Source organism: Choloepus didactylus, chromosome 2 (assembly GCF_015220235.1).
Source record: "Choloepus didactylus isolate mChoDid1 chromosome 2, mChoDid1.pri, whole genome shotgun sequence".
Taxonomy (NCBI): Eukaryota; Metazoa; Chordata; class Mammalia; order Pilosa; family Megalonychidae; genus Choloepus; species Choloepus didactylus.
Genome location: NC_051308.1, coordinates 184673038 through 184699077, shown reverse-complemented (window position 1 = coordinate 184699077; position 26040 = coordinate 184673038). Strand labels below are relative to the sequence as shown.

At 36.6% G+C, this 26040-nt stretch overlaps 1 protein-coding gene across 8 annotated transcripts in view; it reads left to right on the top strand.

Moving 5' to 3' along the window:
• The window catches only part of NFIA (nuclear factor I A), a 385493-nt gene that overhangs the window by 309359 nt on the left and 50094 nt on the right, over positions 1-26040 (top strand). For 7 of the 8 annotated variants that reach the window (XM_037827066.1, XM_037827069.1, XM_037827070.1 and 4 more), the window contains 2 exons: positions 7213-7391; positions 9659-9824. In XM_037827066.1, coding sequence (XP_037682994.1) covers positions 7213-7391; positions 9659-9824 — 345 coding nt within the window. The remainder of the gene's footprint in view (positions 1-7212; positions 7392-9658; positions 9825-26040) is intronic. The other variant, XM_037827065.1, reaches the window with a different exon arrangement.

Genomic DNA, 26040 nt, shown 5'->3' with positions numbered 1-26040 from the left:
TCAGGATTTTTAAAACTCTAAATATTACAGTATTCCCAAAGCCAAGGCATCTTAAAGATTGAGTCCAGATATACCCTGTAACTTAATATCCTAGAAATATTTTTAGACATAATCTACTTTAAAAGGCACATAATGTTCCCTTGATTCGGACTTTTTAGATTTCAGTTTCATTACTATGGATCCATTGTACTGAGTTATTTGTAAATGTAATCACAGAAACTAAATTCCATACACCCACTGGAATTTAAAGTTAGGTGAGCTTCAGTGATTGTTTACTTCAAATTCCTAATTTTCCAAATGAGAGAAGTTATCCGTAGTTATAAGCCAGGTAGTGACAGAAACGAAACTAAAACCTAGGTGCCTTTATCTAAACAGGAAATTTTCTTCAAAAGTATCCTAGATCTGGAAATTTTTTAGCAGTCAGCATGTATTCGATCTCTGATGTGTAACTCCCAATAACTAACACTTTGCAACTTTCAAGAAAACCATGGACATTTCCACTGTGTCCCTGCTTTGGGAGACCAGTGGAGGCCATGCTGAGGATCTGATTAGGTCAGAAGTGTGTCTGGGTCAAGTGGGTCTGTCTACATGAAGGGCTAAGACCAAAAGGAGATCAGAATGGACATTCAAAATGGACACTCAAGGATTATACATCTAAGTGAAAAACAGTCTAGAGGGTGAGTGTCCCATAGTCTGAAATTTCTGGGTTAAGACTGAGAGTCTGAAATACAAGCAGAGGTAGCGTTGAGCAGCAAAGAGCTTTTAGAGATCATTGTAGGGTTATATGTATCTATGATCAGTGTTACTTCTTTTGCTATGATTGCTTTGGTTTTGAAGTTTGTTGTTTGTGGAATTATTTTCAAAATCCTCATGTTATATTAACTGATAGGATTTTGTCTTTTTCTGATATTTTTGTATTCATTTGTCCAAGAGACAGGCAGACAACAGTTACTTCTTACTTCCTCACCCCCTTCCCCCAGCATATTCCAGCCATCCATACAGTCCTAAGACACAGGAGTAAATACAGTCCTAGCACAACTTTGCTCATTTCCTATCCCCATCCCTACCTTTCTATAGTAGTACAGTACTACCAATAAAATAAGCAATTTATTAATCCCTTAACTATGTAGTCATAAATTATGCCATGTGTCTTGCATACTTTGTCTCACTTAATCCTTGCAACAAATTTATGAGGTATTATTAGCCCCATTATACAAATGACAAAACTGAGTTATAGAGAAGCCCAGAAACTTGAAGTATGGCTGCTACATGGTAGAGCTGTAAAGCCTGTTGTCCTTAGGTTATACCACACTACCTTTTGGACTCATATGTACAACTTGGAATGATACACAGATATGGATATGGACAATCAGACAGACAGACCAAGGCATGTTGGATAATGGCGAAGAGGGACAAGCAAAGAACTGCGGTGGAGAGTTAGTACAGGTGTGGAAAGGAAGCATAATCCTTTGGAAAAGCTTCAGAATTGTCAGATCCTCAACTGACAGAGTATGGCAGACATTTGGAGAATGAGTAGAAATATATGTTTAGACCAGGGACTGGCAAACTGACCCACAGGCCAAATCCGGCCTGCTGCCTATTTTTTAAAATTAACTTTTACTGGAATATAGTGAAACCCATTTGTTGTTGTATTGTCTATGGCCGCTTTTGCGCTATAGCAGCAAAGTTGAGTAATTGCAACAAGACCATACAGCCTGCAAAGCCTAACTATCTGACCTTAATAGAACACGTTTACTCACCCCTGGTATAGACTATAAGCTAGGGCTTTGGAGCAGGAAAGATCTTTAAGTAGCTAAAATTGATAAAGATAAAAATTTTAAAAGACCTTGGAGCCCCCTTTTTGTCTTTTTTTCCGAAAGACATGGGAATTTGATGTCTACCCAGACAAATCCCTTAATTCTAACAGAATAGAAAATAGCAGCCATCTTGGAAGCTACTGTAGCATAAAGTCACTTTGTTTGGTGGCAATAAAGTAAAGATACTTACGACATCTATTTCTCTCGATTTATTTGACTCCTTTCACATGCATCTCAGTGATGTTAGAGATACGTGCTGTCTCTGTGTTTTGAAAACCGTGACTTGCCCTGAGTCAAAAGATATGTTATTTAGAAAATGCTTCACCTCCTAAAGGTTTGAAAATCATTGCCAATTATTCTTTTCTTGAGTCCCTGTTAAATAAATCCCATAACTTCAAACTTCTAGGCTTTCATAAATGGCAGGTGTAATTCTTGCATGATTTATAAATTATAGGTATGGGCCATTGAAATAGATTTCGCAGGCTTAGGTAGGCTATAATGGTGTTATATGGTGTGGTTTTGAATTTCTGAAGAAGCAAAGTACATAGTAGTTGACAACTCAATCAATTCATGTTCCATTTGCCCTTATAGAAAGCTTTTTTTTTTTAAGTAGGATTTTTTTCTTCCATTTTCTTCTTTTAGAGCTTTGCCTTGTTAAAAAAACTTTACATCTAAATATGAGTACTCAGAAGTTCTAAATGCCACCTTTTACTCTATGGAAATGGTTATTTTTTGTCTAAAGAACATCTTATTGCTGAAGACAGATGAGTCACTTTTTCTTGTAACGGTGTTAACAGAGACAAACAGTTTTGAATCTCACTTGTTGCCACCGTCTGTGCTAGGGCATGTGAGTGATGGTTCACGCTGGTGAGGGAAGAAGCCTGTATGTGATGCTGTTTTAAGAGCATATTACACCTGAAGGAGGATTAGATTTCATTGTTGATGCTGTTTTCTTGACAGCTTTTCTTTGGAGCTTCCCATGGAAGAGAGACTAGGATTTAGGGGCTGGTGCCAGAACTAACCAAAAGCTAACATGAGAAGAATCCAAGTCTCTGTCCAATCTGTGAGAATGTGCAATGGTTCATGGACAACAAATAAAGCAATTACGCCAATGTCAGGGTTATACAGAAAAAAACAGCATATTTCAACCCATGAATTTGTGGTTGGAGGAAAAGGGTGGGAGGGTTATTGGTCTTCTTAGAAGTTGAGCTTGGAAAAAAACAGCTGGAAATGGTGAGAAGAGATTGCTTTCTTCTCTTTTTCTTTCCTAAGACTTACAAAAGCATAAAATATCAGGTCACAACTCCCTGGTATGGTCTTCTTTTATGTGGTTTTACTCCTGAATGTTCTAACTAGTTGTACCTCCCACTCTTAGCACTCTGCTAAAATGTGTATCTACAAGGCCACATGCCTATAGTGGATTCTAGACGTAGAACCACTTGTTGGATTATATAAGCCTGTAGACATACACAATAATACAGTAATGATCTTTACCTCCCCCTGTCCATAGTCTAAATCAATTTTGCTTTAAAGGAGGAGCATGTTTGAGTTAAAAATATATATATTCAGTTTTGTTGTGTTTTTAATTTAAAGAATTGGGGGAGGTGGGGCACAAATAAGTAAACCAGCCCACCTGATCTGCTTTCCCACCCCCCCGGCACTCAATAATATCATCATTTTGTAATAAATAACTGAGCACTACACCCTTTCGGAGGTTCTGGTTCTCTTTCTTTAATTGTGGCTACTTTGTTCAGAACGTGTAGGCAGTGCTCTTGCAGCCAAAGAAACCTGATCAAATTTCCTTCCTCCCCATTCTTTGTGAAAAGCCCAAGCAGATGTTTTAAACAAGTCTAGCCACTTGTTAAAGTTTAAACCAGTAGTGAGATCCATCCACAGTGGTGTTTTTGACATTCTTTGCTGCTCCTGGCCTAGGGTACTAAGAGTATTAGATCCCAGAAGCAGCCAATTTTGTAGTGCCTTTTGATGCACAAAATTGTATTAACATCAACGTGGATACAGATGGATGCACCGCAATAAACCGTAACCACTTGAGAAAAGCCTTTATTGACTCTCAAGTAAATAATGCACATTTTAAAGGACCTAAATATGCATTTACATAATATGCTATAATTTTTTATTGTGTCAACCACTCACACACACACATCCATAAGAGATGTTTTCTCTGTCAAAAATTTGGACTCATACCATTCTTTGTGCATTCCATCATGTGCATAGTATCAGGCTAGATTCATAATGGTAGTTTTTCTTCTGTAGGACCTGATCTGATGCTCTCAAAATACATTTCATGAATTTTGCTGATTGGCTAATTTGCATGCAATGAAGCTTCCTAAAATGATTTGAGACAATTTAGACAAAAACATAGGTACAATAAAGACATCAAACACAGGACAAAAGAGAGAAAACAAGAAAAAGAGAGGAAAAAAGGAAAATATTTAGACATTGCTGAAATCTTAACTTTGAGCCTCCAGAGCAAAAGAAGAAGCCTAATAAGTCTCGTTGTCTGGTTACAGAGGAATACAACAGGTTATCCATGGAAGTATCAAATATTTACTAATATTTAACCAACCGTTGCCATGTCTGTAACAGAACTATTTTGGGTTTGAAAAAGATTAAAGATCTGCCTCTTGAATAACTTGTATCCAGTTCCATGGTTAACTAATGGCTCCACAATTAACTGATGGCTAAACCCAGAAGTCCCAGGCATGAGAAAACAGAGGTTGTAAAGAATGACCCTTTGAAATGCAGACTCAGCACATCTCTAATTTGAAACTAGAGGCCAAATGATTTCCTGGTATTAATTAAGAATTAATTGATCCTCACAAATCGGTCGTTGTAGAATTAATTCAGTAATAGTGGCCATGTGTTTTTAGGTCTGTGGTAGAAGAAACTTTATGCCACAGTGAAGAGGTGAATAAATTGCTTTTCTTAAACTATAATAATAAAAAAATATATTGCCTAAATTTTTGTTAATGATTTTCTTTTAAGTATTTACCCTAAAAATAAAAAAGAGGTCAAGAATGTTTCTTAACAACTAATAGGGAGATTCGTGGTCCTGTTGAATAATTTCCTCTATCACTTTTCTTTAATATCAGATTCTTTTATCTGACCAGTCTTTCTCAAGTGAAATTTTTTCCCTTGGGCCGTATTTTCTGTTGGTCACCACAGTTTCGTAATCTAACAATTGCCCATCTTTTCCTCTGATCACCCGAGGCAATGCACTTTATCATCAAGGTCTGCTTCCCAGAGGCTCTTCACAGTGGAGTTGCCACCTTTGTGTATAACATGCTGGAAAAGTGGAGTGTATCATTTTGTTATGTTCAGTTCATTCCCACCTACTTGGGAAATATCACATTCCAATTCTAACTAGGAAATAATTCATTCAAATGCAGGGCTTTGAGTCAGTGTTTCTTGCTGCCGCAAGGAGGACTGAACCATACCATACTAGATGAAAAAATTTATTTGGTTCTCTCAAGCCAATAGCACACTTTCCAGAGTAAAAAATGACCAGAGCCATTTAACTTTTTGGCTTGTAAGTTTTAACTCAGAGATATAATGGATTCCATAATTCATCATTCATTATGAGAAGTGTTAAGTTTTACAGACTTTTCTATAAGCTCCCTGGCTCTTTTCTAGGTTTAGAAAAAAGGTTTTTATTCTGTATTTATTTGCATGGTTATTTTTTAAATTTAGGTACTTCTCCTTATTTATTCAGTCATTCAGCCAACAAATAGTTCCTGAGTGCCAGACACTGTTCTGGAGATATGACAGTGAACCATTAAGTGGAGAAGATTTTTACTAAAATGGGGAAGATAGGAAGAAGAAAGAATTCTGGTTTGCATAAGTTAACTTTGAGATGCCTCAGGTAATTGTATGCTTGAGGGCAAAACTTTGTCTGTTTTTGCTCAACATTGTGTCCAGAGCCCCTGGTAGGAGTTCATGAATATTTTTTGTATAGATTAAGGTTGCATGAATGAAAGGGTTCCATGAAATCATAAGCGAAACATGAACTAGACTATTGCTTCTACTCCAAACCCCAGTTTCCATTTTTTCAAAAACTACAGATTCACCCTCTGGACCACACAGTTCTAGCCATTTCAATTATTAGTCAGAAAATGCCCTGATCCTAAGGCTATCCCCAGTAGGGAACAAAGAAACCATGTGTAGCAATCAAAAGGAATGCATTCTTTTTAACAATCTTTAGCCACACCAATGAGATAGTGACAGAAAGGGTGGCCTGTCTTGCTTGGTTTCTTTTCAGTATTGAGTCACTCTTCATGTCATAAAGTCTTATTCTCCAAAAATTTGGGCATCTCTATATTCTCTCTTCGCGGGGACTCCTTGAATTTAAAGAATTAAACTGCAAAAAGTAACAAAAGAGAAATACTCTCATCTCTTTTTGTTTGGGAGATGTTTCTCTGGCTCCCATTGAGAAGTGAGAGCCTCTGTCTTGGATTACTTGGTTTGAGTATCTTCAGCCTTCGCTATGTGCTGCTCTTATCCTGCAGTCTGTTTTATCAATTGCCCTTCCAATTCAAGGACAAGAGTTCTCTCAGAAAAATTGTTAAGCACCTGACATGAGTTTTTTAATCTAATGTAATCTTCCTCTTGTACAAATGAAATTTAGAAGGGTTCAAATTAAGGGAGTAATAGTTGTCAGAGTCTTTTATCAGTTTTTATGGGCAGAGGGCCAACATTTTAGCAAGGGTCACTGCCTATTCAGTCTGTAGGCTCCCCTGTTCTAACATTTATGCATTTCTGGGTTTGGCTTTGAAATGGCAAAAAATATATATAAATAAATAATAGGTGACATAAGCCTCCCATGTAGAGTGAGGCCCCCAAATCGCCCAGTTTCATTAAGTGATCATTTACTACGTACTTCAAAAAAAAATTTCATCCTGAATTAGTCCCTAGAAATTTCCTTGAAAGGGGTATAAGAGCTTTAACAATGAATTATTATCTATGGATAGCTCAGCATGAAAGGGGATCCATATGTGCAAACCAGAATTTGTCATATGTAATGTCAGTTAAATCAGGTCTAATCTACCAAATACATTTTTTATTGCTTGCTTCATTAAAAAGGCTCTTAAGGTAATGAATAATCTTCAGCTTCACCAAGGATTATTAATGCCTTTATAACTCATGTCCACTGAAAATAGAAAGACAGCTTGAAACTCTATCCTAATCTAACCTCTATGTTTGTCTTAGAGCCTTAAGGAAGAAAATCTGTCAGACCTATCCTATCAAATTCAGTCACATGAGCAATATTATGAATTGGGTGAAGAAGAAGGAGTAAAAAAAGAGGTCAAATCAGGTTTAGAAGCTATGGTAAAGCACATTTTTCTCTTCATAACTCCAATGTTTTCTTTTCCTACAGCAAGTCCACACGCAACACCATCTACTCTTCATTTTCCGACATCACCCATTATCCAGCAGCCTGGGCCTTACTTCTCACACCCAGCCATCCGCTACCACCCGCAGGAGACGCTGAAAGAGTTTGTCCAACTTGTCTGCCCTGATGCTGGTCAGCAGGCTGGACAGGTGGGGTTCCTCAATGTAAGGAAATCTCTTTTTTTTTTCCCCCAATTTCTTTAGAAACATTAATGGAATGTGAAAATAACAGGGAGAGACCTTATGCCCACGTGACATTGTGGTCTGATGTTGTGCTGACTGACTGCAGGCAAATGTCATATTTATTCTAGATTGTGGGAAAGTTAACTTGCTCTAAGAGTGATTGGCCAGGGTTTAAAAACAGTGTTTGTGTTAAGTTTGCAACTGTCAAGTTTATGGATATAAATCATCTCAAGGATGAACTATATAACCTTCTAAGGTCTGCAGGCTGATAATTCCACCTCATGCATTCTAACCCTAGGGCTTGTACAGTTAACCAAATAGAAAGACCAAACAATTTTAAATATTGGGAGACAGGGGGGACAGATGTTTCAGATCAACTAAGTTGATATTTTTTAAAAATACAGTCTTCTAACACTTTAGATCAAGTTGACCAGTACTTGAACTCAAGATGCTAGAAGTACAGTTTATTATGGTTTGTTATTTCTGTAAGTAGTTATCTTTCCCACTTATCTTTGTATAAAGTTAAACAGTATTCAATAGCTTCAAATGAATGTTTTCATTTTTTCCTCAAATAAACTAAAAAAATCACAATTTGAAATTACATTCTAAATGTATAAGTGATTTTGAAAATTCACAAATTTTATTTCAAAAGTAGAACTAAATGTTCACAATAAATAACTGTATCCGAAAACCATACCAACAACAACAATAATAAACTGGCATAAAGCCAACTTTTGTTTTCCTTTTCTCTTAATAACTTCTCCTGAAACCACAGATTAGCCATAATTATTATTTTCTAATGTGGACTATTATGTCACACTGTCCTACCACTGATTTTCTTCCCTTGCAGAAATACCTGATTCTGCATATCTGAACCAGAACAGGCAGCTTTGACTAATGTCTGGTGATGTGTTAGCAGATACATTTCTGTCTAGACAGCAAATCAATATGGTGCCTTTTTCGTTTTTTAGCTTGTGTGTTCATTTGGTTGGCTTATTCTAAAACATTCACTTATGGACTTTTAGCCTACTCAGATAGAACACACAGGCAACTTTGCTGGCAAGAAAGCACAGCATTCTGATACAGAAGGTAGGCTCTGAGGAACAATGCAAAATATATAAGTGAATGTTGATGGGGAAGTGAGACTGCCTCTGCAGAATTATTAAGCTTAAACATTATAGCCTAGAGCAACAGGATCTCCTTCATCTGCATTTTGATTTGGAACTACAAGCTAAAGACAGGTTATGTCGAAGAGTGTCACTGATATCTATAAATACAGTCAGAAAGTACACTTGGGAAACAATGAAAAACTGAGCTGATCACCTCCATCAAACAGCTAACTTACAAATTTCTTTCTTTTTATTTTTAATAGTCCTGACATCATCCTGTAGAATTGTCAAATGCCCAGTTTTGCATTTTGATCAAAATTTTTTAGGGCTTAAGGCTGGTGTCTTCGTAGGATTCTTTAAAAACTTGAAAAGAGAATGGATTTTATTGCTATCTTCAGAGGGAAGCCTTCTTTTGTTAGAGAGCTGTTATTTGATTGTTCTAACATCAGGCAATCAAATAAATATGACTCCTACAGCTTATGCTTATATAATTTAAATCAAAATTAGAAGTGATATTTTTCTCGTAGCTGAATTCTAAAGTTTCTATGCCTGATGTTTTACAATCTGTGAAAGAAATTTTATGTTCACTTAATGCATTTATTAAATTGGTATATAATATCAACTTTGAAAAATGAAAATAAAATATTATTTTATCATCTCAAATGCAGATTTAGGAAACTTCATTATATTTGTGTAAATAGACACAGGGGATAATACCATAGCCTAAAAAAAAGACAGATATATTTAATAATCAGAATGATTATGACGATATTAGCTGTTGACATAGAAGTGAAACATTCCAAGCAAAAGTTCATTACCTAGATGGCAAATCCAGGGTGGTCACTGGCAGGCCGTTTCATGGAACCAGATGAAAAGAAGGACTATGTAGTTCAAGAGGTAAGTCTAGGAAGCATTGAGCATGTGTGCCTAAGAGTGCACTTTTATGAAATGCCTTGAGAACAGAACCTAACAGTTCTTCATCTGCATGGTCCTATGGAAGAATTCAACCAGCTAGAATACTTTAAAAATTTATATAGAAGGCACCTGATGAATATTTTGTTGTCAGCAGCTCATGGTTGATGCCTGTTTCTTCTTCTCCTTGTGTGTGTACATGTTGTCCCCCACCCTTCCCCACTACAGCCCAATGGGAGCAGCCAAGGCAAGGTGCACAACCCATTCCTTCCCACCCCAATGTTGCCACCGCCGCCGCCACCACCGATGGCCAGGCCTGTGCCTCTGCCAGTGCCAGACACAAAGCCTCCAACCACGTCAACAGAAGGAGGTACAGCCTCCCCCACCTCACCAAGTAAGTATGGCTGGGACAAAGGCGCCGGTCACTTAGAAAGCTCTAGCCACTTGAATCCACAGATTAGCTTTGCCCTGTACCGTATAGGCCCTAGTGTTATAGGCACAGGTCCTCAGCAATGGTTGTAGCTTGAATTTGCAGAACTGAGACCAGAATCAAAGGGAACACCACTCTGAGGGTACTATCAACTACCATGTGTGGAAATGATTGTGAGTTTGGGTGGATAAGATGGTGGATATACTATTAAATTTTTCATATTTTTGAGTGCTAAGAATGTTATCTGCATGATCATCAAATGGCATCTAGTTGCATGGAATCTTGTTAGCAAAATGTTCCTCTTACTTCTATATAGCCCTGCCTTCCAGGAACTTACAGCCCAAGAGAAATGCACATAATGAGATACAGATTATACACCTTGTACATCAAATCAGAAAAAAAAGATTCGATCAGAGTATCAATTCAAAGTGTGTACATTGAATATTTGCCAAGAGGAAGAGCCTGGCAGAGGAGCAGAGCCAGTATCCATGGAGTTGCGTGTGTAACCTAGGCTGGGGGAGAAAATAGAGGGCAGAATTGGGTATATGGCTCTTCTCTGAGTTGTCTGGGAACATTTGGTCAGAGAATGGTGGATTTCAAAACAGTTTTGGATGGTGAGAATGATTACATGATGAACTAGAAAGACAACAATTCTCCAGATATTTCCTGATATTTTAGAGATGGCCAGGGGGTAGAAATAGCTTGAACACATAAATGTGGCTTTTATTAGTGCCCGAAACAATGACAGAAAGAGTGATGGCTGGAGACGAAGTTCCCAGGTGATGGATGGACTGTCAACAGTTGGTAAATTGTATGATGAGCACCTTCCCTAAAGCTTTAGAGAGGGTTCAAACTGGAGGAAAGGAAAATAATGTGGCAGTGATCCTAAGGAGGGGCTTCAAAGGGTTCTTCAAAGGATGTGAGACTGAAGGCAAGGAATCTACTGAGGAAAAGATTAAATTAGGCTAGGAAAGAAGTATTAAGATTGAGAACTTCAGTAGCAGTAATAGTTGAATGGAGGAGACAATGGGGACAGATGCCTAAGCATTGTTATTGGGCAGTAATTTAGAGGAGTATAGTAAAAGAAGATTCTGGGCCTCTCAGTTTCCTCCTTTCAGTGTTAGAGAGATAATGGTATTAGGAACAGGAGGAAATGGCCCAAGAGGAAAGATGAGCCTCTCTATCTCTAGCATATTTTATTCTGGGGGTCCTGAATCCAAATTATCTAGAGTCCTTGATGGACAAATATCTGAGCTTTGGGTTATATTGTATTTAGTCATTTTGATAATACATGTAGAAAGAAGTGAGTGGCATTGTACGTGGATTCTGTATCAATAGCAAAAATATTGAGGATCCCAGGGCAGTTTTGGAAGATCTGCTTCTCTTGTTAAGAGGTAGTTCAACACTTATCAAAAAAGGAGAAAATCCTTGAGTTTTCAATGATACAGGAAACAAGCAAGGCTTGGTCTGTGGCTCTTGGAAGCTCAGATTTTAAAAAGGTGTTGAGAGACAAAGGCTTATAGGAATGTCCTGTTTATTGTGTTTTCATGTAACATCTTTGAACAAGTCAGAGAAATAACTGACACCGACTCTACCTAAGTCTCTTCACTGGGAATGGTGGCTGAGAGATGGGCAGCCACATGCTTATCATGCCCTGCACATGTCTGTGTATCCCGTTTTTCTATTCCTCTTCTTCTCTCTGTCTGTATAGGACATTGCCACAGTCCTTCAAAAGCAATGTAGCCATATGCTGCCCATTCTTTGTAAACATATCCTCACTTCCACTGACAAGGTCTCATGTGTTCATAGTGGGTTTTCCAGTAATGGCGATGGGACTCTGCTCGGATGCTCTGGAAGGGTGGACATAGCACATTGCCTATTAAAGTCTGAAGGATATGGGCTCAAATCCCTACTTTTCCAGTTATTTGCTTTGTTTCTCCTTGAATCTTAGTTTCCTCATCTATAGAATATGGGTGATGATACCTACCTAGTAGAGTTGTGTGAAATCACACACAAAACTGTTACCTAGTAGAAGGCCTCAGGCTTAAATAATGATAAAGTATGTCTCTAGGAATCATAGAAGCCACTCAACCCTAAAATCAGGGTGATTCCTTTGGACCACAGTTCTGGGTTCTAATCCATGGATTGAATAAATGCCTCATGTAAGGAGATACCTATCTTCTAGCATCATGGAAAGAAAAGTTGGAGACGGTGTCTTTTGGCAGATCCAAATCATATGGTTGTATGTCAGAACAGTGTTTAAAAAGAAAGAGAATACCAAGACAGAGAGGCCCAAAGTTTGATTTTAGTAACTCGATACTTATTTTTGAATCATAGGAAGGTATACAAAACAATATGTTCTATTAATGGCATAGAAAGTTTTTTATCATCTTCATAAAATTGATTCCCTCATTGTTGGGTTTTTCTGGCATGTGTAGAATTTATAGTAATATGTTGTTTCACAACAATATTTCGCCATACCATGCTTTGTTAATAAGGCAGTGATAGGCTGAAAGAGCTGTACTTTATAGCATAGAAGAGACTTCTCAAATTAAAAATCTCAAAGACCACTGGGCATCATTGGGACGCCCTCACAAAAAAGTCCCCTTCTATGCCCTCATTTCTGAACCAACTGATAAAGCAAACATATAAGAGAAAATCAGATGGGAGACCAGAGTATCACCTTTACCATTAGAGAACTGTGTGCAGGTGTGTTCCTTATACAGAATTCCAGGCATACCTACCGGATTATCCAGACTTATCCACCCAGTCTCTGGCAGGGCTGGAGCACTGCAGGCCTTCTGATGTGAGGCCTGCCCCCCTGGGTAAAACTGATGGCGTGGAGGTGCAGATGACTGCAGGCTTCCTTCCGGCAACCTGTCTCCCTAAAAGAAAGAGGCGAGGGAGGGGCGGGACTAGTTACATCCAGGTTCTCCTTCCAAACTCTTCAGTCTAAAAAATGGGGTAGGTGAGGGGGTGGAGAGATGTCATCAGCGTAAGGAAGGTAACAAATATCAAGAGTGAAGTAGCCTCCTCCCTCCCTTAACATTCATCTTTGATGACTACCTTATTTTATTCATTTATTCAGCCATTACCTATGGAGCCTATTAAGTGCCAAGAACTGTGTTAACTTCTTGGGATACAGAGATAATTAAGTTATATTCCCCACTCTAAAGAAAGGTGGGATTTATGGAGGGTGACAGCTGGTACACAGGCAGTTTACATAGGACCACACTGGGACAAAGGCAAACTCAGGACTTTGGAGGACATGGGAGAGACTTTGGTTCAGGCTTGGGGCTTTAGGTGATTTTCTGGAGGACTTCTAAGTTATTTACTAGGGATAACATTCTGGTATTTTTTTGTTTTGTTTTGTTTTTAATTTTTTTATTGAGATTGTTCACATACCATACAATTATCCAAAGTGTACAATCAGTTGCCCACCGTACTAGCATACAGCTGTGCATCCATCACCACAATTGATTTCTTTTTCAAATTTTAGAACATTTTCATTACTCCAGAAAAGAAATAAAGACAATAAAAGGAAACTCAAATCCTCCCATACCCCTAACCTCCCCCCCTCCATTATTGACTCATAGTATTGGTATAGTACATTTGTTACTGTTGATGAAAGAATATTAAAATACTACTAACTGTGGTACATAGTTTGCAATAGGTTTATTTTTTCCCTATAAGCCCCTCTATTATTAACTTCTGGTTATAGTGTCATATATTTGTTCTAGTTCATGAAAGAAATTTCTAACATTTGTACGATTAATCAAGAACATTGCCCACCACAAGATTCACTGTTTTATAAATTTCCATTCTTTTAACTTCCAACTTTCCTTCTGGTAACATATGTGACTCTGAGCTTCCTCTTTCCACCACATTCACACACCATTCAGCACTGTTAGTTATTCTCACAATGTGCTACCATCACCTCTGTCCGTTTCTAAACACCTTCACCCTAGTTGAACATCCTGCTCATAATAAGCAACTGCTCCCCATTCTTTAGCTTCATTCTATATCCTGGTAACTTATGTTTCATGTCTATGAGTTTACATATTATAATTAGTTCATATCAGTGAGACCACAGTTTTGTTCACACACGATACATTCTGTCCTAAGTAAACAATCGATGGTTCCTTGTATAGTCATGTATTTATGTATATCACCACTATCTATATAGGGACATCGCCATTTCTTCCACAAAGAAGGAGGAAGAGTCAAAGAAGGTAGAGAGACAAAAGAAAAAGAAAAAAGAGAAAAAAAATGGAAAAAAAGTTAACATGACAGCTAGGAAGCAACAAAAGGAAAGACAGCATTAAACTAAAGTAGAATAAAGAGTCAGACAACATTCTGGTATTTTAAGTGTGAGAGAGAAGATAGAACTTTTCTTGAGAAACCAGCCGAAGGATCCAAAATTGGATTATCACCGGATAAAAATTTAGAGCAAAACTATAGTTTCATAAATCATGTGCCTTCTTAGTAATTAAAACCATAGGATGGTTGGATCCTGTTTATCTTTGTAAGTTTATTAGCACTCAAATGTAGGAAGGAGAAACATCACCACAGGGTATTAAGTACAGATGTTCAGCATCCCAACAGTGTGTCCGACGTTGAGGCTTTTTTTTAGAAATACAATTTTGTAACCTAGGACTTGTAATAAAATTAGAGTTTAAAAGTAAAAATAGGAAATCATGCCAAGAATCTCCTCTATTACCAATATTTTTGGTTCTCAATTCCCTTATCTGTTACTGGGAATAACACTAACTGCTCTACCCACTCTAATAGGCAGATTGTCAAGACGAACTGGGGTGACAGATGTGCTGTAGACTGTTAAAATCCAAGGCATTATTTTTAATATCCTCTTGTAATGAAATACAAATGGATGCCAGCCTAAAATAGGTTATGTATTTTTTTAACTAATCAGTTGCCTCTGGCACCAATACTTAACTTTGCAGCTATGGCCAGAAACATAGGAGAAAGGCAGATCTGGGGGACAATTTGTTTATGAAATGAATACATTTTAATGGGAAAAACCCTTACCAGTGCCCTAGAAAATAGTGAGGTAGGGGTAGATAACAGTTGTATTCTCTCTTAAGGAGCTTTATTTGTTGAATTGTTGGAGAAAGAATGTACCATGCCAGGCTCATACCAGGGCTCTTTAGAATACCTTGACAGATAGAAGGGACTGCCTGTAAGGGTAGTTCATAGTATATGTGTTGCATTCCCACTGATTAACTACCTTCAGCTTTAACCCAGTAAGGGAATACAGCTTCAGTCATTCATTCAGGTAATAAAATCATCCATGGGCCAGGCACTCTTCAAAGTGCTCAGATTCAGCAGAGAACAACAGAGAAAAAATCCCTGACATTATGGAGTTTTTATTCTAGAGATGGGAGACAGACAATAAACATGAGAATAACAGATAGGATGTAATATAGTGACCTGTAAATGCTATGTAGAAAAGCGAAGTGTTTCGGTTTGCTAAAGCTGCCAGAATGCAATATACCAGAAATGGGTTGACTTTTACAATGGGTATTTATTAACTTACAAATTTACAGTTCTAAGGCCATGTAAATGTCCAGATGAAGGAATAAAGGATGATAGCTTCTCTGAAGAAAGGCTGCTGGTGCCTGGGACACCTCAGTCACATGGGAAGGCATATGGCCAGCATCTGCTGGTCCTTCACTCCCGGGTTTCCTTGCTTTCAGCTTTTGGCTTCAGTGGCTTCTTCTCTGAGCTTCTGTGGGTCCTTTCTTAGCTTTTCTGGGGCTTTTTCTCTTGAGCTCTCTGGGCTTTTTCTGTCCTTTATCCTCTCATAAAGGACTTCAGTAAAAGGATTAAGACCCACCTTGAATGGGCTGGGTCACATCTCATTTGAAATAACCTAACCAAAAGGTCCCACCCACAATAATTCTGCACCCACAGGAATGGATTAAAAGATCGTGTCCTTTTCTGGGGTACATAACTGCTTCTAAACTACCACACAAAGCAAAGAGGGGGTTGTGATTAGTGGTGGTAGAATACGACTGTAATAGGGTGGTCGGGGAACCCTGTCTGAAAAGAGGAAATTTGAACAAAGATTGGAAGGAGGTAAGGGAGTGTGAGCCATGAGACTGTTATGGAGAAGAAGGAAAAGCCAAGCAGAAGGAAAAGCCAGTACAAAGGCATGTTTGAGGAACATCCCAAAAGCCTGTGGTGAGAACAGAGTGAGTGAGTGAAAATAGGTGGAAATAAGGCCAGAGAAGTAATGAGGATGAGTTTGGGGGTTTGTGGGGCCATCGTAAGGACTTTGGCATTTACTCTGAGTGAGAGAGGATATAGAAGAACGACAGTACCCAGCTTGGTACAGGAAGACTCTGAAGAGTGTGTTGAAAATACATGGTAGGGGGTGAGAATTAAAGTATGGAGACCAGTCAAGAAGCTATTTTTAAATAATAAATATGAGTATCTTCTATGTGCCAGCCACTGTTCTGTGCACAAGGGATACAAAAGTAAACAAAACAGACAAAATCCCCTGCCCTCAAGGAGCTTGCATTCTACTGGGAGGAGGCAGATGATAAACAGAATATAAGTAAATTAAAAAATTAGAGCAGCTATGCAGAACTTGAGAAAACTAAAACAGAGAATGCCAGATATTGCAATAATCCACCAAAATGGGGGTAGTAGAGGTGTGGAAAGTAATCAGATTCCAGTTTCTGAATGACCAACATGGTGGCATAAGATGCTCTGGGGTGATTTTCCCCTACAAAATCTTTGAACAACTAGCAAAAACAGGCAGCGCCATCTTCCTCAAAACTCCAGAAAAGAATTAAAGGGTTGCAGTATCTGGAAGAGTACAGAATCAAGAAAATAAGGCTTTTAAAAGGGTAAGAAAAGCTGATGGTATTCTTGCTGGGCCTTCCCAACCCTCCCAACCATGGTGTGGAGCCAGCCTGTTACTCCCATTGTGAGTCTCTGGGCTTGTTCCTTAAGGAGCAGAATAACCCCTGTGCACATATTGGAGTGTCTTTATGTCAGTGCCGGTATTGGCTAGCAACCTAAAGACTGAACTAGGAAACTCATCTCTGGCTTCCCTCCCAGGACTTGCCCTGCAGGCAGAAGCAGTTTGCAGACAACTAAAGCAGTGTAAGAAACAATTAAGGCAAAAGTGGATTGGGAAAAAGAATTACCTGCTTTAATTCTTGCAATAGAGCACCCTGGAGGAAAAGTCTATTTCATAGGGAGTAGAGGAGATATTCAAATTTCTGTAAACAAGGATTTCTAAGGCCATCAGAAAGCACAAGCCCAGGACAAGATACAGACTCAGAGAAGAAGGAGAGGTCCATGCACTTCTCATATTCACCTTAGGCTGATCTTCTTGATAGGGGGGCTAAACTCTGAAAGAGTGCACCAGCCAACACAAAGCCAGTTTGCAAAGACTCTAAAAGGTGGTTTTTGCTTTGGTATGTTTGTGTTATCTCTGGGAATTCAAGGAAATCTCTGTTCTATCACTAGTTGGCTACAAACTTAAGGAACAGACAGTTCAGGGACTAAATCTGAACCAACACTTTAAAATATTAAAATGTACAGTATGCAAAAAAAGATTACAAGACAAACAAAGAAACAGGAAATTATGGACCATGCAAAGGAATAAGAAGAAAAATCTAGAAACCATCAACAAAGAAGACTAGACTTTAGGCATACCAAAGATTAAAAAAAAAAAATTGTTCCTAAATAGGTTCAAGGAGATAAAAGAAAACACAGAGAAAAACACTAAAGGATATCAGGAAAACAATGAAGGAGCAATATAAGAATCTTAATAAAGAGGTAGAAATTTTACAAAGAAACCAAACAGTCATACTGGGGTTGAAGACCACAGTAACAGAAATGAAAAATTCCCTGGAGGTTTCAATAGCCAGTTGGAGCTGGCAAAAGAAAGAATCAGTGTACTAAAGAACAAGCCAATTGAAATGATTCGGGCTGAAGAACAGAAAGAAAAAATAATTTTAAAAAGTTAACAGAGCCTAGGACCTTCAGACACTATGAGAGTCCCAGAAGAAGAAAAGAGAAAGGGGCAGTAGGAATGGTCAAAGAAATACTGGCATAAAACTTCCCAAATTTAACAGAGGACATGAATATGTATATTCAAGAAGACCAACAAATTCCAAACAGGATAAACTCTAAGAGAACCATGCCCATATGGATAATAGTCAAACTGTCTAATGCCAGGGACAAGGAGAGAGTTCTGAAAGCTGCAAGAAAAAGCAACGGGTTGTTTACAAGGGAGTCCCAATTACATTAAGTGCTGATTTCTCATCAGAAACCATGGAGGCAAGAAGACAATGGGATGAAATATTTAAAGTGCTGAAAGGAAACAATTGCCAACCATGAATTTTGTACCTGGTGAGAATGTCTTCCAAAAATGAGGGGGAGATTAAGACATGCCCAGATAAACGAAAGCTGAGGGAGTTCATCAACAGTAGCCTGCCCTACAAGCATTGGTAAAGTAAGTTCCTCAGATGAAAGAAAAGGACACCTGACAGCAGATTGAAGCAGCATAAAGAAATAAAGACCTTCAGTAAAGGTAAGCATATGGGTAATTATAAATGTCAGTACTATTGTGTTGTATTTTTTGGTATGTAACACTACATTTTCCTTCTTACAGTTTCTAAAATATAAATGTGTAAAGGGTAATGATAAATCAGTGGTTCTGGGTGTAAAATGTATAAAGATTGATTTGTTACACATACAACAAAAAGGTGGGAGGGTAAAAGGGTATAGGGTCAGTGTATGTTTAAGCTATTGAAATTAAGTTGATATAAAATCAAATTTTATTGTTATAGATTGGAGATACTAAATTTTAGCCCCATTGTAACCACAAAGAAAATACATGAAAATATATATATATAAAGAAATGAGAAGAGCTCAAAATAGAACAGTACAAAAAATCAGATAAATATGACAGTAAACCTTAATGAAAAAATTAGGGGAAAAAAGGGTATAAGATATAAGTTGAAAGTGAAAGATTGTGAAAAAATATATCATACAAATAGTAAATAGGAGATAAAATAGACATTGAGTAAAAAAATTATTAACAAGAGACAGAGAAGGTTACCATGCACTGATAAATGGGTGGTCAATTTAACAAGAAAACTTAACGCTTTAAACATATATGCACCTAACTACAGAGCCTCAAAATACATGAAGCAAATATTGACATATCTGAAGCGAGAAATAGATGGTGTTACATTAACAATAGGAGACTATCCAATAATGGATATAATATTTAGACAGAAGATCAATAAGGAAATCGAACACTTAAACAGTACTATAAAGCAGCTAATCTAACAGACATACATAGAACACTTCATCCAGCAGCAGCAGAATACACATTCTTCTCTGGTATACATGGATCATTGTCCAAGATAGACCATTTGTTAGGTCACAAAACAAGTATTAGTAAATTCAAAAATATTTAAATCATACAATGTGTCTTCTTCAATCACAATGGAATGAAGCTAGTAATCCATAAAGAGGGATAACTGGACAATTCACAAATATGTGAATTAAAATTTAGGTAAAAGAAGAAATCACAAATGAAATTGGGAAATATCTTGAGGCCAATGGAAACAAAAACACAACATACCAAAACTTAAGGGAAGCAGCAAAGGCAGTGCTGAGAGGGAAAATTATAGCTCTAAATGCTTACATTAAAAAAGAGACCTAACCTCACAACTGGCAGATGTAGAAAAAGAAGAGCAAAGCAAGCAAAAGGAAGGAAATAAAGATTAGAGCAGAGATAGAGAATAAAAAACAATAGAATCAACAAAACCAAAATTGGTTCTTGGAAGAGATAATAAAAATCAACAAACCTTTAGCTAGATTGACAAAAAAAGAGAAGGTGCAAATAACTAAAATCAGAAATGACATAACTACCAACCCCACAGAAATAAAAAGTATTATAAGAGGATACTACAGACAACTCTAGGCCAACAAATTAGAAAACCTAAATGAAATGGAAAAAATACTTAGAAACACAGAAACTACCTACACTGACTCAAAAATAATAATAATAATATATATAGAGAGAGAGAAAATCTCAGCAGACCAACAGCAAAGGTATTGAATCAGTAATCAAAAACCTCCCAAAGAAAAACCCAGGGCCAGATGTTGTCCCTGGTGAATTCTACTAAACATTCCAAGAAGAATTAACACCAAGCCTGCTCAAACACTTAAAAAAATTGAAGAGGAGGTAACACTCCCTAACCGTTCTGAGGCCAACATCACCTAATACCAAAGCCAAATAAAGATAAAAGAAGAAAAGAAAATTCCAGGTCAGTATCCTTCATGAATATACATGCAAAAATCTTCAAAATACTAGCAAACTTAAGCCATCAGCACATTAAAAGAATTATTCACCATGATAAAGTGCAATTTGTCCCAGTTGTGCAAAGGTGGTTCAACATAATAAAATCAATTAATATAATGCATCACATTAATGGAATGAAGGGGAAAAAAACACATGATCATCTTAATTGATACAGAAAAGGCATTTGACAAAATCCAGCACCACTTCTTGATAAAAATACTTAGAAATCCAGGGAAAGAAGGAAACTTCCTTAACATGATAAAGTGTATATATGAAAAACCCACAGCTTACATCCTACTTCATAGTGAAAGACTGAAAGCTTTCCCTCTAAGATCAGGGAGAACAAGACAAGGATGCCCTCTGTCACCATTGTTATTCAACATGGTATTGAACACTCTAGCTAGAGAAATTAAGCAAGAAAAAGAAATAAAACACACCCAAATTAGAGCAGAAGAAGTAAAACTTTTCCTGTTTGCAGGTGGCATGATCCTATTTGTAGAAAATTCTGAAAAATCTACAACAGTGCTACTAGAGCTAATAAATGAATTCAGCAAAGTGGTGAGGTACAACATCACGTAAATATGTAGTGTTTCTATACTCTAGAAGTGAACAATCTGAAGAGGAAATCAAGGAAAAATTTTATTTACAATAACAATTAAAAGAATCAACCATCTAAAAATAGATTTACCAAGGATGTAAAGGACTTATACTTGGGAAACATTCTGGCGATTCCTCAGAAAATTAAGCGTAGAATTACCGAATGACTCAGCAATCTCTTTCTAGGTATATACCCAAAAGAATTGAAAGCAGTGAATCGGACAGTTATTTGGACACCAATGTTCATAGTGGCATTATTCACAATGGCCAAAAGATGGAAGCAAGTCAAATGTCCTTTAACAGATGAATGGCTAAACAAAATGTGGTATACACATACAATGGAGTATTATTCAACCATAAAAAGGAATGAAGTTCTGATACATGCAACAACATGGATGAACCTTGAAGACATCTTATTGAGTGAAATAAGGCAGACACAAAAGGACAAATTGATCCTACTGTTATATAATTTTTGGATAAGAAAATTCATACAGCCAGAAAATAAACTACAGGTTGCCAGGAATTGAGGTGTGAGGATTGGGAATGGAGATTTAATACTTAATCGGTACAGAGTTTCTGGTTGGGGTGATAGAAATGTTTTGGTAAAGGATGGTAGTGATGGTAGCGCAATACTGTGAATGTGTTTAACACCACTGAATTATTTTAATTATTTGAATATAATTAAAAGGGGAAATTTCAGATTGTGTTTATGTTACTAGAATAAAATTTCTTACAAACCATAGAACTGTACAATATAAGCAGTGAGACCTAATGTAAACTATAGTATAATTATTATATCTTTCATCAATTGTAGCAAAATTACCACACTAATGCAAAAGTTAATAATAGGGAAAACTGCATGTGTGAGGGGGGTATGTCAGAAATCTATATTTTCTGCATGATTTTTCTGTAAACCTACAACTTCTGTAATTAAAAAAAAATGTATTCAGGTTCCAGCTATATTTGAAAGGTGGGGCTGACAGGATTTGCAGACAGATTAGATATAGGGTGAGAAAAAATGAGAGAAAGCAATAATGACTTCTGGGCTTTTGACCTGAACAGCTAGAAGGATGAGGTTGCCATAAACTGAAACAGGAGGAGCAGTTGTGGTTGATAGGTGGAAAGCAAAAGTTTGGTTTGACCAAGTTCCATTTGAGATGCCTATTAGATAACTTACTGCTGAGACTCATCATAATAACATACTGCCTATTGTAAATCTTTGCAGTTTACAGTTTTCCCATGTGCATCTAATTGGGAAGGGACTCCTTTTCAAACATGTGATACACTGAATGAATATTCGTAAGAGTCCTGAACATAAGAGCTCGGGAATAAAAAAAACTTTCTCATTATGTTTGAATCTATGTGTGGTACGATAATTCAGAATATCTTATTCTTTTTGTTAATTGTACTGTAAAATCCAATTTTTATATAGTAAATTGGAACCAAGATCATGCTATAAAAATTGACTTTTCCAGGGAAAAAAATCAAGATTGGCATCATAGCCTAGAATTATAATGGAAAGAAAGTCATTTTTGAATTATGATGGAAGATAAGACATGCATATTTTCCTTTTTGATTAATTAGGAACACAAAAATTCAATTTTAAAAAGGCATGAAAGACTCATAAACATCTTTCTATCTTCTTAACTATGCACTGTTGCTATTTAAAACTAGAATTCTATTAAAAGAGAAGTATGCAATAACATTTCCTTTATTTATTTTATATCTCATATGAATTGTGTATATTAATTATATGAATATGAACTTGTTAACAAACATAACTATAATCTATGACTGGGATGGAAATGTTCTAGTATAATATAATTAACATATGTTTAATGATTTTGGTTCAAAAAGCTCTTCACTCATATACATTATCTCCTTCCATTTTCCCAACCCTCCTTTGAGGGCAGGATTTTACAGATGAGGAAACTGAGATTAGAAAGTACAAGTTACTTTCCCAAGATGACTCTGCTGTAGTGACTTAGTAGGGACTCAAATACAGCCCTTCCCATGCTCTTTCTACTACCTCATTCTGTAACTGAACAAGTTAGCAGTAGGCCTTGATTTCTGGTTACTGGGGAGCCACAATTACCTATTCATGTGAAATTTATCACAAGTATAGAGCATTTACTAATGTGTCAGGGACTTTTTCAACTTTTTAAAATATATTATATCATTCCATTTTCACAGTAATCCTATGAAGGAAGTACTTTTGTTATCCTAACTGTATGAGAAAAGCAAGGCCTGGAGAAATGAGGTAACTTGGTTGAAGTCACTCAGCCAGCTGTCATGGAGTCTTGAACCTGGATTCACAGCTTTATGGGGGAAATACAGAGGAAGATGTTAGTAGGCATTTATGCTTTTGAATGACTCAATTTTTGTTACTGAGAGTAGGTCTTATTAGCAGAAAAAGGAAGAGAGCAAAAAGATTTGAAGGGAGATGTAACAACAACAACAAAAGGCCAAAAAAAAAAAAAAAAAAAATAGGAGATGTTGATCAAGGCAGGTTCCCTCTATCCCCCCAGGGCTCTCCAGAGCCAGAACTGGTAATGAATGCCTAGAATTACCACTCTGAGTTGCCACCAAAATAATGTTGGATCCATTTTTACCAATCCATTTTTTAATGTGTACAACACATTTTAATTATTAATTGAATTTATTTTATTAGAAGGAGCATGTATTTACAGCCAAATGTTCAGGTTAGTACAGCTAAAAGCTAGTTTTTATACTGTCAAGGATTTTATGGACCCCCTATGTTTGTATGTGCTTTTGGTCACTTAAGTGACTGAGGTATAAACAAGATTTTTAGATACATCAGACAAATATTTAAAAAATAAATTGTCATATTTGTTATAAAAGGAATTTAAAACTCAGTATCTTTCATTCTCATTAGTAAAGTGCCAAAGGGTATGTAGTAAAAATTAAATTTCTGCCTTGCTTCTGTCCCCCAGAAACCATGTTCCCCTTTCTAGAGTCAACCACTATTACCAGTTTCTATCCTCCCACATACAACCAAATGTGTATGTCTTTCCTCACCCCCACCCCATGGTAGCATTCTTTACATACTTCTTAGCACTTTCCTCTGGTGAAATATAAATTAATATTAATAACTAAAAGATTATTTAATGGATTCATATAAACCTATTGAGCTTTAAAGACTTCCTAATGTGTAACACCTATATTGGTAGATATTTAGGTTATTACCAATCCTTTATTATAAAGCAATATTGCAATGACTATTTTATGTACATTTTTGCTCACATGTCCAACTATGTATATATATGACTTGAATTTTAAATTTATGTATATATATAACTAAACTGCCCTCTGAAGAGATTGAACCAATTTACAGCCCTCTCGCAATGTAGGGGAGTGCCTGTTTCCCACACACTTACTGATAGAGTAAGAATATCCAATAGGAAGAATATCAGGTTTTAATTTGCATTGTTCTTATGTTGCAGGAATGAGATGTCTTTCAAATGTTTTCCTTTTCTCTATGTTTACATTTTTGTCTTTCTATTGGATTATTGGTCTATTACTGACTTTTAAAAGATATTGATATATTAGATAATTTAGCCCTTTGTCATCTGTGTTGCAGTTATTTTTCCCACTTTATCTCTTGATTTTTTACTTTGTTTATGGTTTTTTTTTCCCATGTAGAAATTTTTTATACTTATAGAGTGGAATTTCTCAATCGCTCCTTTATGATTTTGGATTTTTTGTATTATTTAGAAAGGCCTTTCTCACTCCAATATTATTTTTAAAAATTGTACTGCATTTTCTTGTTGCATTTTATGGCTTACCATTTTTATGTTAAATTTTTTGTTCCAGCTGTAGTTTATTTTGGTGTAAGGAATTTTATTTTTTTCCAGGTTGCTACACAGCTGGCCCAGCACTCTTAATTGAATAATCCCTTTCCCCCTCTAATATGAAATGCCACTATTAAATAAAGATGAAAATGCTATAGGAATTTAGGTCTCTTTCACTATACCCTAATTTAAAAGAGTTTGAAAAATGAAAATATAATATGGGGATGGCAGAAGCGCTGGTAGAGTAATTAAAATCAGTGTGGAAATGGAGATATTGAAGTAAGATAAGTTCCCTAGAAGTAGGTGAAAATGATGAGGCAGTCCTTTGGAATTGTTGTGTATCCTGTCTGGGTGGTGGTTACAAGAATCTATGATGTATCAAAACACATAGATCTGTACACCAAAGAGTGAATTTTACTAAATATAAATTTTAAATTAAAAAAAATAAAGGAATAGTCCAGGAATCAGTAATGAAAAAGGTTTTGTTAAAGAAAGCCACTAGCTCACATTTCATTCTTTTTACTGTAATTATCCACTGTTCTTCTCTGAAATAGGAAACATAGTCCTTATGTCATCTAAAAATTGAATAAATATGACATGTCATTCACTGACTCACTATAAATTCAATTACTGGTTAAAATGTGTGTACACATTAAAAGAAAGCATTGGTAAAAATTAGATCCAACATCATTTGGACGACAACTCAGACTAGTCCTTCTAGGCATTCATTACCAGTTTTGGCTCTGGAGAGCCCTGAGGGGATGGAGGGAATCTGCCTTTATCAACATCTCCTATTTTATTTTGCCTCTTGCTGTTGTTGTTATATCTCCCTCCAAATCTTCTTTTTGCTGTCTTCCTTTTCCCTGCTAATAAGACCTACTCTCAGTAACAAAAACTGAGTCATACAAAAGCATAAATGACTATTAACATCTTCCTCTGTAATTCCCCCTTAAAGGTTTTACTGCAAAGATATGGAAGTTTTCAGCTAAAGCAAAGACACTCATAGCATGGATTTCAATGAAAGGTTGGCATTTTCATTCTCAGAAACCATTACTTGGTCATAGGTTCTGCTTTAGAAAACATTGAATCTAGGTATATACGTACTTCTTAAATCATAATTTTTAAAAATTCTATAGCGTATTTCTGTTTTGCATACTAAGATTAAATGTTTAAATCAACAAAGGGAAAATAAAACTAATTATGAAAATTAGGTACCGTAATAGATATTTTCATATGCGTACTTTAGTTACATTTAATCATTTCTATAAATCTGCAAAATTGCATTTTCTAGCCCTATTTAAAGAAGAGGAAACTGAGGCCAAGCCAGTATTCAAACAGGACTGCTGAACTTCATAGCCCAGTGTTTTCTACTCTACAAGGATACATACTGTTTTCAAGACATATTTCCTTTGCAAAT